At 38.0% G+C, this 12,043-nt stretch overlaps 1 protein-coding gene across 5 annotated transcripts in view; it reads right to left on the minus strand.

The window, feature by feature from the left end:
• Bbs9 (Bardet-Biedl syndrome 9) overlaps positions 1 to 12,043 on the minus strand; it is a 318,806-nt gene that overhangs the window by 188,391 nt on the left and 118,372 nt on the right. For all 5 annotated transcript variants that reach the window (XM_070014257.1, XM_070014260.1, XM_070014259.1 and 2 more), the window contains exons 11-13: positions 7,596 to 7,672; positions 5,069 to 5,122; positions 221 to 323 (exon numbers count right to left, since the gene is read on the minus strand). In XM_070014257.1, coding sequence (XP_069870358.1) covers positions 221 to 323; positions 5,069 to 5,122; positions 7,596 to 7,672 — 234 coding nt within the window. The remainder of the gene's footprint in view (positions 1 to 220; positions 324 to 5,068; positions 5,123 to 7,595; positions 7,673 to 12,043) is intronic.

The raw sequence follows: 12,043 nt of genomic DNA on the forward strand, positions 1-12,043 counted from the left end.
ACTAGTTAAGGAAAGCATTTAGAAATCTGAGATCCTAAACAATTACTGATTAAATATCTATGCTTGATACTTGGAGGGAAAATACAACGAGCAAAACAACACAGTCATTGATTTTAGAAAGGTCTGTCTCACTGTTTAGGTAAGAAACATGCCATGAAATAAGCACTAATAATATTTTTGAAGGCCTCACACCATGAGTGACTTCAAACTAGAAGCTTACCCATAAATTCAAAGGTGAACTGATCACAAGTCAATACTAATGGTGGCTGCACATAGACAGACAATTTGGCTTTCTGCAATACCACTCGATTCTGCAATGTAACCTAGGGAAACAGAATATTCATTAATATAAAATTATGTTTTATCCAAGCAGGCTGTCACAACCACCAAAAAAAATCACTAACAAATAATTGGTAAACATGAGAAAATAAGTAGTTACAAAACAGAACATGTAATATAAGTATGAGTACAAACTGGGCAAAGGAGTCGAGCAGATTTTTCTCCAAAAAAGCTTTTAAAAGATAAACATTATGCATGTACAGAGATGTGTAGTAGTTTTTAACCATTAAGGAAATAAGGACTGAAGCCACAAAGACACACTAAACTGTACATGTTAAGGACTTTAGGTGTGAGTACTGGCGTAGTAGAACTGGAATCTTCACATCCTGTAACTAGGAATGCAGAGCAGTGCAGCCATTGAAGAACAGTTCAGCATAAAGTTTACACTACCTCACAATTCCATCCCAAAAGAAATGAAAACATACACCCATTCAAATACTTGAACAAAGGTGTAGCCACATTTCAATAATAGTGTAAATAATCCAAATATCATCACAATAAGCTGATAAAGAAAATGGGATATCTCTTTGCAATCAAATAATGATTTTGCCAAAGAAGTACTAACACTTACTATGTGACATAAGTAACCTTTGAAAAAACATTATGCTAAGTGAAAGAATCCAGTCGCAAAGAACACTTAATGCATAACTCTATAGGAAAGGTAGAGACCAGGCAAATCTACAGAAAAATAAAATAAAGTAGCAGTTGCTTCAAAGTGAGAGGGATGAGGAACAATTAATGGGTATGATGTTTCTTTGAAAGAGAAGCACACATTCTAAAATTGGATGTGGTATAGATGGACAATTCTAAAAAGACACTATGAACCATCAAAGGGGGTGCACTGTAGAGTATGTGTTACTTAAATCTTAGTAAGGCTGTTCTAAAAGATAACCCTGCCCTCATGGCTACTGAATAACTGCCTCCTGAAATAAAGGGGTTTGTTCTTATTATAGTCATACTGTTGTCAATTATTTATCTTGTCTAGTTTCAATATACTTTTTTTACATGAGCTAATGATTTTCTTATGATTCCCATACTTACGTGGATTTTAATTAGGCTAGATACATATCAAAGTCTTGCATTTTGTTCACAAAAATATATGGCATAACTAATTTGAAAAGTATCAAACAATAGCAAGATTAGTTGTTCCAATTCTAAGGTGATTGGTGACACTAAAAAAAATCCCCTGGTGCTGAAAAAATTGATAGCTAGGCTGTATGGAGCAAGAGCTGGCCTGGAACAGAATGTAAGTGTACGTACAGAAAGCCAGCACTTTCTCCCTCCTCTGACAATGTCAGGAAAAATTATCAGCCTCAAGGATCTTTACTGGGCTGCAGAGTTAAGGGCTTTATTTTCAGGCTATCAGAGAGAAGCATAAAGACCTGGCCTCCACTGGCCAAGTTATCTCTTTGGATTTGGTCTTCTAAAAGTTCTGCTTGGTTGTACAGACTCCATTAGATGACTTCATCACATATGGCTGCTGTGGTAAACCGGACCAACTGAGTCAGAACCTCCAGGGCAGACACAATACTGGTACTTATATAACTCCCAGGGGACTCTTACACACAACCAAGAATCACTGGGTGATTATCCCTCGCTCTCTTATGTGCTATGAAGTGGTTCTGCCTTCTTACCAGGTTACACATATCATTATTAACTAATGAAGTGCAAATACATTCTTATTTCTTAAAAATGATAGTTTTTAAGTAAAGGGTATGCATCACTTATGCCTTAATATTATATACATACAGTTAAGAGTCAGAAAATGTCTTGTATTAACTTTAAGGCATGCATTATATAAACATATGTAGACACATATAAGCATATAAACAAATCTAAAATAAAAATTTTGACCTGTAAAAGTTTTAAAAGAGAATTACTGATGCAAACAAATATAATAACCACAGCAAATGAACAACGGATTCTTGCTTGCACTTTGTAAACTCTGTTAGAACATGAAATAATTGGTACAAAACAAATAAAACTTCCTCAAGGATGTCTGAGTCCGGTAAACAACCTAGCACCTCTTTAGTAGAATCTTAATGGTAGCTATGACAGAAAGAAATGATGTGTGACATGGATTACCATTTCTCAAACAGCTAGTTAGTCTGGTAAGCAAACAGAACCGATGTAAGTATGTTTCTATTAACAATAACAGTATTGGTATGCATACATACTTTTATATAAAATTAATAACAGTCATAACACATTTTTATATTCATGAACCAGGAAAGCAATTCAGTTATGTGCAATATATCATGTAAGTACTGTCACGTGCATTGGACAAAGGAGACACCTGGCTCACAGGGCTAAGTGAGGTGCCCAAGGTCACTGTAACATTGGTGGAAAAGGCACAATTCAACCTCTGTTTGCCAGACTCTAAGTTCAGGCCTTTCACCAGCAATATTTGAATCACAAAGTAACTTTACAGATGAGAAAGGAGTCCCATGTTACAACTTGAAAATAGAGGTTCAGAGAAGCAACAAGCAAAACAACAAAAACAACAAGGGAAAAAAAAAAACCATGACCACTGAGCCAATAATGCTGGAAAGCTAGACATGGAGACCAGGAGCGTCTGTTAAGTTTACTTTACTTATGGGAAAATGAAACTCCTTCCAGTGGCAATGCGTGGTTTGTAAAGGACAGACATTCTGACTCTGCCCGGCATAATGGTGTCTACTTTGACACAAATCACACAGCTCTGCATTGTTACCAGGAGGCTGTGCATTAGATTCAGATGCATAATCATGATAGCTCCATACACAGATTTATCAAACCCTAACAATCAGCAAAACACAAATCAAAGAGATGGGACCAAAATAACTACAGTAACAAAGAATGTCTGTGTGGGAGCCAAAAGGAGAGTTACAGACTTGGCTAAATCATAAACCTTGTATTTTAAGAGGAAAATAATTATAGAATATTAAGGAGAAAATATAAAATGTTAATATAAGAATTTTCCATGCTATTTTCCTCTTCTAACGAAATGAAATCTAATCCTTAGGAAATATAATACCTATTTTTTTTTCATCCTAGATGTCTAAATATGGCTCCAAAGGCCAGGTATGAACCACCTCTCGGCCCTGCTGCCTGGAATGGATGGTCACGCATCAGGCACACATATTCAAGGTAGCCACATCTTCATTCACTTGGAACGGATGGAAAATTTTTCTCAATTAACAGGATTTATTACGATGGAAACTTGCATGGTTATGTATCTTGGCTGCCGTTGTTATAAAAGGCTATAAGAGATTTATAGCTGAAATTTGTATAGAAACTGTGAGACAGGGTGAGGAAAACGCCATGTCTGCTATGTAAGACCAACCAAAAACCCTATTGTATTCTCCCTGTGCTTTCACAATGGCTGTAAGAGAACTGGGACCTAGGCATTCTCAAATGCACTAAATGCACTTCAGTAACAGAGAAAGATTCTCCAGTAGTGTTAGCCATCGTTCTAGGTGGCTATATCTACACTGAATCTGAGATTCAAAACCATCTAGCATGATGAATCTGAGATGCAGTATAGCCAGAGCAACTTGATCTGCTTTAGGCACAAGACTTCTTTTAGCATTTGCATTGTGCTCCTGAATTCTTATGTGCCTGTGACTTTGCAATGTTATCACACAGGTATAAAACAGGTTTTCCTCACACAAAGGTACAGATCATTCCTGGAACTTCACACTTTTATTCTTGTTTGATTTCTTGCCACTAATGTCTTTCCACACTTAGAAGTATTAATGAGATTGAGCCTTTGATTGAACAGAGGAAGGCAGACTGGGGAAAGACCACCCTTGTTTCCAGTGGCAAGAATCCAAAATAATTAGCTTAGGAAACTGTTGTAAGATGGGCTGCCTTCAACTTTGACCAAAGATCTCCACACTTGGGCCACCCGCTGGTCCAGTGTAAGCGAACACAATTGGTAAAGCCTGGCTCCCTGTTAAGTTGCTCCAAGGACAGCAACTCATAATCTAAGAAAATACAAAGTCTCGTCCAAGTTTGGACTACATGAAACGCCAAAATCCACAACTTGTCTTGGCTCCCAAGGTCTGGGCAGTGATAAATATTTTCAGCTTAATAATGTGCTGACTGATTACCACACTTTAACCTAAATGCCTTAAGAGGGCTCTACATTTGAGTTCTAGTTCTTAAAGTCCACAATGACAGGACTGAAAATCTTAACCAAAACCACATCCTCCACATTCTATTTTTCCAGGACTATCAATTTGTCATTACCCTACTTTGTGGCTTCTTCTTTTTGTATTTTCTTGCTAAAAATACATCCATTTAAAGCTAACATTGTGGCATATAAATGGGAATTCTTGTCAAACACACAGTCACAGTATACAAGAATGGTGCTGTAAGCAATCGTCACGTCACAGCTGACTCTGACCATGTTACAGTAAACCATGCTACAGTAAACAGGCTAGGCTACTATGAATGATGATACCATCCCTATAGCTGACTGAAAAAGACCGAATTCATTTCTAAAGAGAAGAAGAACAGACCATGTTAGGCACTTAAATGAGAGGAAAGGCATTATCATTATTCACACTATATACATACTGCTCTAAGTGCAATAATCCATTTTATATTTTTCCTTTACTACTCAAGGTCCCAAGGGTGGCCCCTAAAATTTTCCCAAACTGCTTCTGGGAAACAATAGAGACAGACATGAGGAAATATACAGCATTGTTTGCACATAAGTACAGTCTAAAATCTGGTACCATACCTTAACTGTGATAGAAGGGACAAGGTCGGTTCCAAGTTCAACATCAATGGCTTGCTGTAGACACAGAATTGAGAAGAAAAAGTAGGAAAATGGGATTTCAATATTACTCAGCATAAGTGACTACATTGATACAATGTATACTTTCCACCTTCAATTAGGGGACAAAGCAGAAAGAACTTAACTGCCCTAATGATAGACTACAGAGTCAGTGCAACCATGTTTACAATCTGAATGTGAACAGTCATGAGGTAATATTCAGAAACCCACTCCTCAAAAAGGAATTGGGCATTTGATCAGACCATTTTATTTCCAAATTTGCTGAAATGTTGGAAGACTCTATTACCTTGTTCTTTATATATGAGAAGAACTTTCCTCTGTATTTCCCAGGAAACCCTATGCCACACTATTACATAAGAGGTTCATTTTATTTGGATTAATAACATTATCTAAGTTATATGGCTAATGATATGTTCAGCAGCATCACATTTAGAAGGTAAATATGGAGTTTTTTTATTAGAGTATTTCATAAACAATTTCAATAGGCCTTTTATGAGTATTAGTTTAGGTTACCTGGTCTAGCCTCTTAAAGAATGTGGATATCTACTTATAACTTGGCACAATGACAGTGATACACTGAAAAGGGGAAATGCTCAATATGATAGAATAAGATCAATGGGCAATATATTTTCTAATAATACCCACATTATTTTCTCCCCTGGGACAATTAAGGTCACACCTCCACATCCAGCTTCCCTCTGTTAAGATGAAGCTTTTCTGCCTAGGCCAGCCTCAAACCTCAATCTTCCCTGTCTCAGCCTACCAAGTAGCTAGGATTATAGAAATGAACCATGGTCCTCAACAGGAGGTTCATATCCTACTTAAGATTCCATCGAAAATCATTATTTTAACTCTGATCCAGCTGCTCAATCAGAAATATAGAAATAGGAAAGCTTGTTTCCACTACAAAAGACTCCATTCATATAAATTATATTTGTTTTTGAGATGTGTGCTTTTATAAGAGATTCAAAATAAAATATGAATTAAGGCTTTTTTTCTAGTACTGTATCATCTAAAATGCAGGAAATGTTTCAGATTCTGTTACCTGTGGATCTAGAAGAGACACCAATGCCTCCTGCAATCCATGTCTACAGACCTAGATATTTCAAGAGTAGTAGTCCTTTCAGAACATGAAGCTATAGCCAGGGAAATGGCTATAAAGAAGACACTATGGCATCATAGCCACATAAATTGTTGGGCAAATGTTTTCCAATAGAACGAATGTGTGATGTCAAGAAATTTCTTATGATCGAAAAAAATAGTGGCCCAAAGAAATGGAGCGAGGAAGAGACATGAAATTCAGAGAGGCACTGGATCATGCACTGTGATGTCATACTGCTGCATTGGGGCCTTTCCCTACCAGGACCCACACTATACCAATCTCATTGAACCTTCAATGAAGTCTTGTGAGGTAAGATATTCATCTAGATTGAAATTATCTCAATACTGTGCTACTGATAAAACTAAGAAATAAGGCAGATCAGAACAAGATTGAGAACCTTTTCTACTACTTCTCCTCTCTCCCCTCACTATTTTTCTGAGTGGAAATCCTGCCTAAGAAGCTCCTTATTGATACTGAGAGAACAGAAATGTTTTGTCTAAAATTAAGTAACAAAGCCTAAGTCTGAAGTTTTAGGGGTTTGCTTTTGTGCAGGTTCTGAGATTTAAGTCTAGGCTTTGTGTTAGCTCAGCTTTCTTGCTCATAGCTGGTGCCTCTATTACTTGAGCCACCCTTACTGCACAGCTTTTTTGCTCATGGATTTTTCTGCCTGGACTAGCTTCTAAAACCATGATCCGCCAGGTGCCGGTGGCTCACGCCTGTAATCCTTGCTATTCAGGAGGCTGAGATCTGGGGATCACGGTTCAAAGCCAGCCCAGGCAGGAAACTCCGTGAAACTCTTATCTTCAATAAACCATCAGAAAACTGGAAGTAGCACTGTAACTCAAGTGGTAGAGCGCTAGCCTTGAGCTGAAAGGCTGAGGGACAGCGCTCAGGCCCAGAGTTCAAGCCCCATGACTGACAAAAAATAAAATTAAATAAATAAAAAATAAATAAAACCATGAGCTGGGCACAGGTGGCTCACACCTGTAATCCTAGCTACTCAGGAGGCTGAGATCTGGGGACCATGGTTCAAAGCCAGCCCAGGCAGGAAAAGTCTGTGAGACTCTTATCTCCAATAAACTATTCAGAAAAACAGAATTGGCTCTGTGGCTCAAGTGGTAGAGCGATAGCCTTGAGCTGAAGAGCTGAGGGTCAGAGCCCAGGCTCAGAGTTCAAGCCCCATGACCAACAAAAAAAAAAAAAAAGCAAACCATGATCCTCAGTCTTAGAGGAGTCTTGGAGGAGTCTTAGAGGAGACAGGATCACAGGCATGGAACATGAGCTTTCAGGTTCTTCCCTGAAGTTTTTAAGGGACTAGTTTAAATCAATATATTTTTATCTCAATTCAAAATATGTAAATACACCTACAGACACTGAATCAAAGTTAGGAGAAACTGTGACAGAAACTTCCAAATCATCTTCTCTCTCAGTCGTAGGCCAAACACCTATAATTTAAAAATAAAGATAGATATTTAATCATAAAGTAATATAGTATTATAAAGTATATAGTATTATTTAAGTCTACATTATATATATATACTTATATATGTATATATAAGTCTACATTATATATATATATATATATATATATATATATATATACATATATATATATATACTGTCTCAAACACTTTCAAGTTTAAAAAATAACTCATTGGAGTTAGAAACCTGATACTAATTCTTTCCCACTACAACACTGTAAGGAAAAATTGGCTTCCTCCAAAGATACTAGCTAAGATCTGAGCCACTGACTGACCAATACTGTAACTTTTCTTTTCCTTAACTATTAGTGAAAGCCCAAATTAGAAGAATCCTTTAGAAGGTAAGTTGTCTGTAGCTATCAACATGAAAATAGATAGAGAGAGATCTGTGGCTTAATAATTCTACTTAATAATTCTACTGTATCTGTGATTCATATCTATCATGTCAGCTATTTAGGAGATCTGGAGGATTAAAGTTCAAAAAAGACAGCTCAGGAAGAAAAGTTCATCAGACTCCATGTTCAATTAACCAGAAAAAAGCTGTGCTCTACCCAAGTGGTAGAGTACCATCCATGAGCAAGAAAGCTGAGTGAAAGTGCAAGGTCCTGAGATCAAACCCTGCTACCATAAAGAAAAAAAAGGTGGTGGTGGTGGTGGTGGTGGAGCAGGAAGAGTTGAGAGAGAAGAGGAAGAAGAGGAAAAGGAGGAAGAGGAGAAGGAGGAGGAGGAAGAGGAAGAGGAACAGGCCAGGCGTTGGTGGCTCACACCTGTAATCCTAGCTACTCAGGAGGCTGAGATCAGAGGATCACAGTTTGAAGCCACCTAGGCAGAAAAGTTCCCATGAGACTCTTATCTCTAATTAACCAATCAAAAAAAGGAAGTGGAGCTGTGGCTCAAAGTGGGAGAGTGCCATCTTGAGTAAAAGAGCTCAGGGATAGCACCCAGGCCTTGTGTTCAAGCCCCACAACCTACAATAAATAAATAAATAAATAAATAAATAAATAAATAAATAAATAAATAGGAACAACAGCACTAGGGCTGGGACAACTAGAGATGAACTTTAGCTCTGCCTGAATTACTAACACCATATCCACTGCTGTAGTCTGGGTGGGTTCACGGGAGAAACTGGTCTCCAGTGCAGTGTAAAGAGTGGTGGGAACTCTGAGAGGCCTTTCCCCAGAAACGGATACAGTTTTCATGGAACCTGGCTCATTCTTACAAGTGGTTTGCTATAAAAACAAACAAACAAAAAGAAGACCGGACAATCCCTTCTCTCTGGCTCCCTGTCTTGCCATGTGCCTTCTTCCTCTCACACAGCTTTCTACCACCTGCTGTCAGGTCAGTACTGGCACCATGTCCTTTTACCTCCAGAACTGTAAGCTAATAAATCTGTTTTCTTTATTAAATTCCCAACTCCATGTATTCTGTTATAGTGACAGAAAATGGATTAACAGACACATGCTTTTTCTATCATTTTAAATGTTTATATTTCATAGCGAGATAGTACAAGTGACAAATACTTTATAAATAAGAAAATAATATTTACACAAACATAACTACATGTTTTCCACATCTTTTCAGTAATAAATACACAAGCACCCACACACATATACAAATAACTATCAACCTACACTCATTCCTCTTTCCTCCCAGAGTATGCACAGCCCTATCTCTGTTGAATATAATTTTATTTCAAAGTAAGCATGCAGGCCCAGGATCCAGGGTCTAAAACCATGAACTAGGGTCTTTACCCCAGCAAGGGGACAGCAAGGGGACCTGGGACTAGGCAGGGAGTGCAGCTACCTGCTTCTGGGAAAGCTTTTCCCTACTAAGAGACATGGGAGACTCACCCTCTCCTTCCCTGAAAGCCACATCTGCACATAAGAGCTGCTGCAGTCAGCCTGTGACCCTAAGCACACTAAGGATGGGTGCATGAAACTGTGGACAGCACTTGGAGATGTCACTGAATCAAATTTCAGCCAGAGAGGAGTCATCCCTATCTGCCACCAGACCTTCCCAACACTGTTCCAAACCCAGAAGGGAGTTTTCTAAAGTTTGAGAGAATACAAAATGTTGCTCATTGCCAATCCAATAACCATTCTTCAATGCTTTACTAAAAGAAGCCCAGTTTTACTCTGAGCAACAGAATGCTCCATGAAACTCCTGGATTTCTCATCCTGTTTTGCAGTCTGGAATGACAGACATAAGATCTAAGTAGGTGCTGTTCTGGGTGTGACTTCGAGGAAGGCTCCTTCTGGTCCTGACTCAACTGCAGATGTGAGGGCTGAAGTTCCATAAGCCACTCTGGACCAACAGATGATCCTGGGAATGGAAGAAATTCAAATCTCTGGTGACCAAGGCACCCCAGGGCTCCCAGCACTGGGCTTCTTTTACAGAAGAAAAAACAAACCAAAGTTGCCCTGTTTGGGCATGGCATTATAATAACCTGAAACACACTGAGCCCAGGTGCTCCTAGGATGCAGCCAGAGCGTGAACTTCACTTAGCCAAGACACAAATCATGCGGTGCAGACTCTTCCAGGTGCCCAAGCTTCTGCTCCCTCTCCCTTCTGGAGACACAGTGTGGGGCCTGGCTTAAAGCTGCCCCCCCCCATGCTGTCATACCCCAGGAAGAGAACATGGTCAGTTTGCTCAGTTTCATGAGGAAACTCCATCTTGGAAAGATCCTACAAGCAGACAATGTTCACTGCTGCTAACAAGAGTGCCTGGCTGGATTCACACTAACGAGCTGAGTGTGGAATCCATGAGCTATATACAAAATTATGACTATAATTCCATGCTTACAACATACATTCCTCATATAACTCACACGCATAAAACCAGCTTCAAACACATTTTATTACAGCAGATAATATGCACCATGTGTACAACAAAATGTACTCTTTAAATTGGCTTTAAATTGCTGCAACTCTTCCTTTGAAAAGTTTTAAACAGCTTTAAGCACCCACAAGACTATGAACTTTTCTTGCATGTAAAAACCACTCTACTAAAATAAGTGACATTAAAATGAAAAAATAAGGTCATCAGAAAGTCCAAAGTTCTAATTTTTCATAATCTGTGACAAAAAATTGGGTATTTATATAATTGTAGCTATTTTATATTGGTACAAAATACCAAGGCTTCTTCCATATCTAAAAATAAAATGTTTTAAAAGCTTCTCCTGTGGAAGAATTTCTCTTTGCTTCTTCTTTAGGAATGATAGCACAGAAGGGTTAGGACCTCAAACATTAAAATCTGAGATAATCTCAATAATGAATTGTGCTCAAGTCTGCAGAGACTTCCCTAGGGTAATGAGCACTCATTCCACATATACAGAAGCAAAACAGCCCAAAGCTTCTTGCTCAAGGGCATCTATGACCACAAAGAAATCACTTTTAGCTGTAAGGGGGGTTCCTGAGAAAATTCATATGAAATTAATGTTGATCAAACTCCCATTAGCACACTTCTTATGGAAAGGGCAAAATCTCATGATATAAGCCGTAGAACACACAGACACACACAATATTTAATAGACTCTCGAATTTCATGTTTCATAAACATACCACTCTTCTTCAGTTATATTTAAAATGACAAATATCAGTCTTACAATTCAATTAATCGTCCAAATATTGGGACTGACAATGGGAAGAACATGTATATTGCAGTATGACACATCCAATTTTACCCATTTTCTATGAGCCTGGTAAGTGCTGACAACAAATCAGTCTTAACTAATAGGAGGCACTTAAACACCTGAGTCTCATTGGTTTACTTTCAAAACTTTCCAAGAGAATGTGTGAAGCCAAAGCATAACAGCTTCATTTTTAATATTCGTATTTTTAAATATATCATCTCAATTCCTTAAAACGAGGGGAATATAATCTTGGAAATATATACTCAAAAATACATAAATCTAGTAAAGTGACTGGACCAGGAGTAAGATGGGCTCTTCTGTTTTGGTTGGCTTTGGATGCTCTGCTTCTTTTATTATTCCTACTTGTTTTAACATTTCTTTTATGTGAAAATAGTCCATATTTTTTCTCATTAAAAAAATACTTTTACCTGACCCTGAAGAGAGAACTTAAAGTAATGCTTTTCACATGTCCAACTCAAACTGTGCATTGGTGTTTTATTTCTCCTTTTAATTTACAATAAAATTATACCCTTGTGAGTCCCAAAGTAAGATAATATTGAGTTATTCAAAATGTAGGAACTGAAAATACCATTAGTGTGTGAGTCATTAGAAATCAGCACACCACAGACTGTACTCCATCTGGATGGCTAATTAACTCCAAACATAAAGTATATAACTAAGCTATGAATTACTGCATTTGAGG

This window comes from Dipodomys merriami, unplaced genomic scaffold (genome assembly GCF_024711535.1).
Source record: "Dipodomys merriami isolate MVZ:Mamm:240054 unplaced genomic scaffold, mDipMer1.0.p SCAF_94, whole genome shotgun sequence".
NCBI classification, from domain to species: Eukaryota; Metazoa; Chordata; class Mammalia; order Rodentia; family Heteromyidae; genus Dipodomys; species Dipodomys merriami.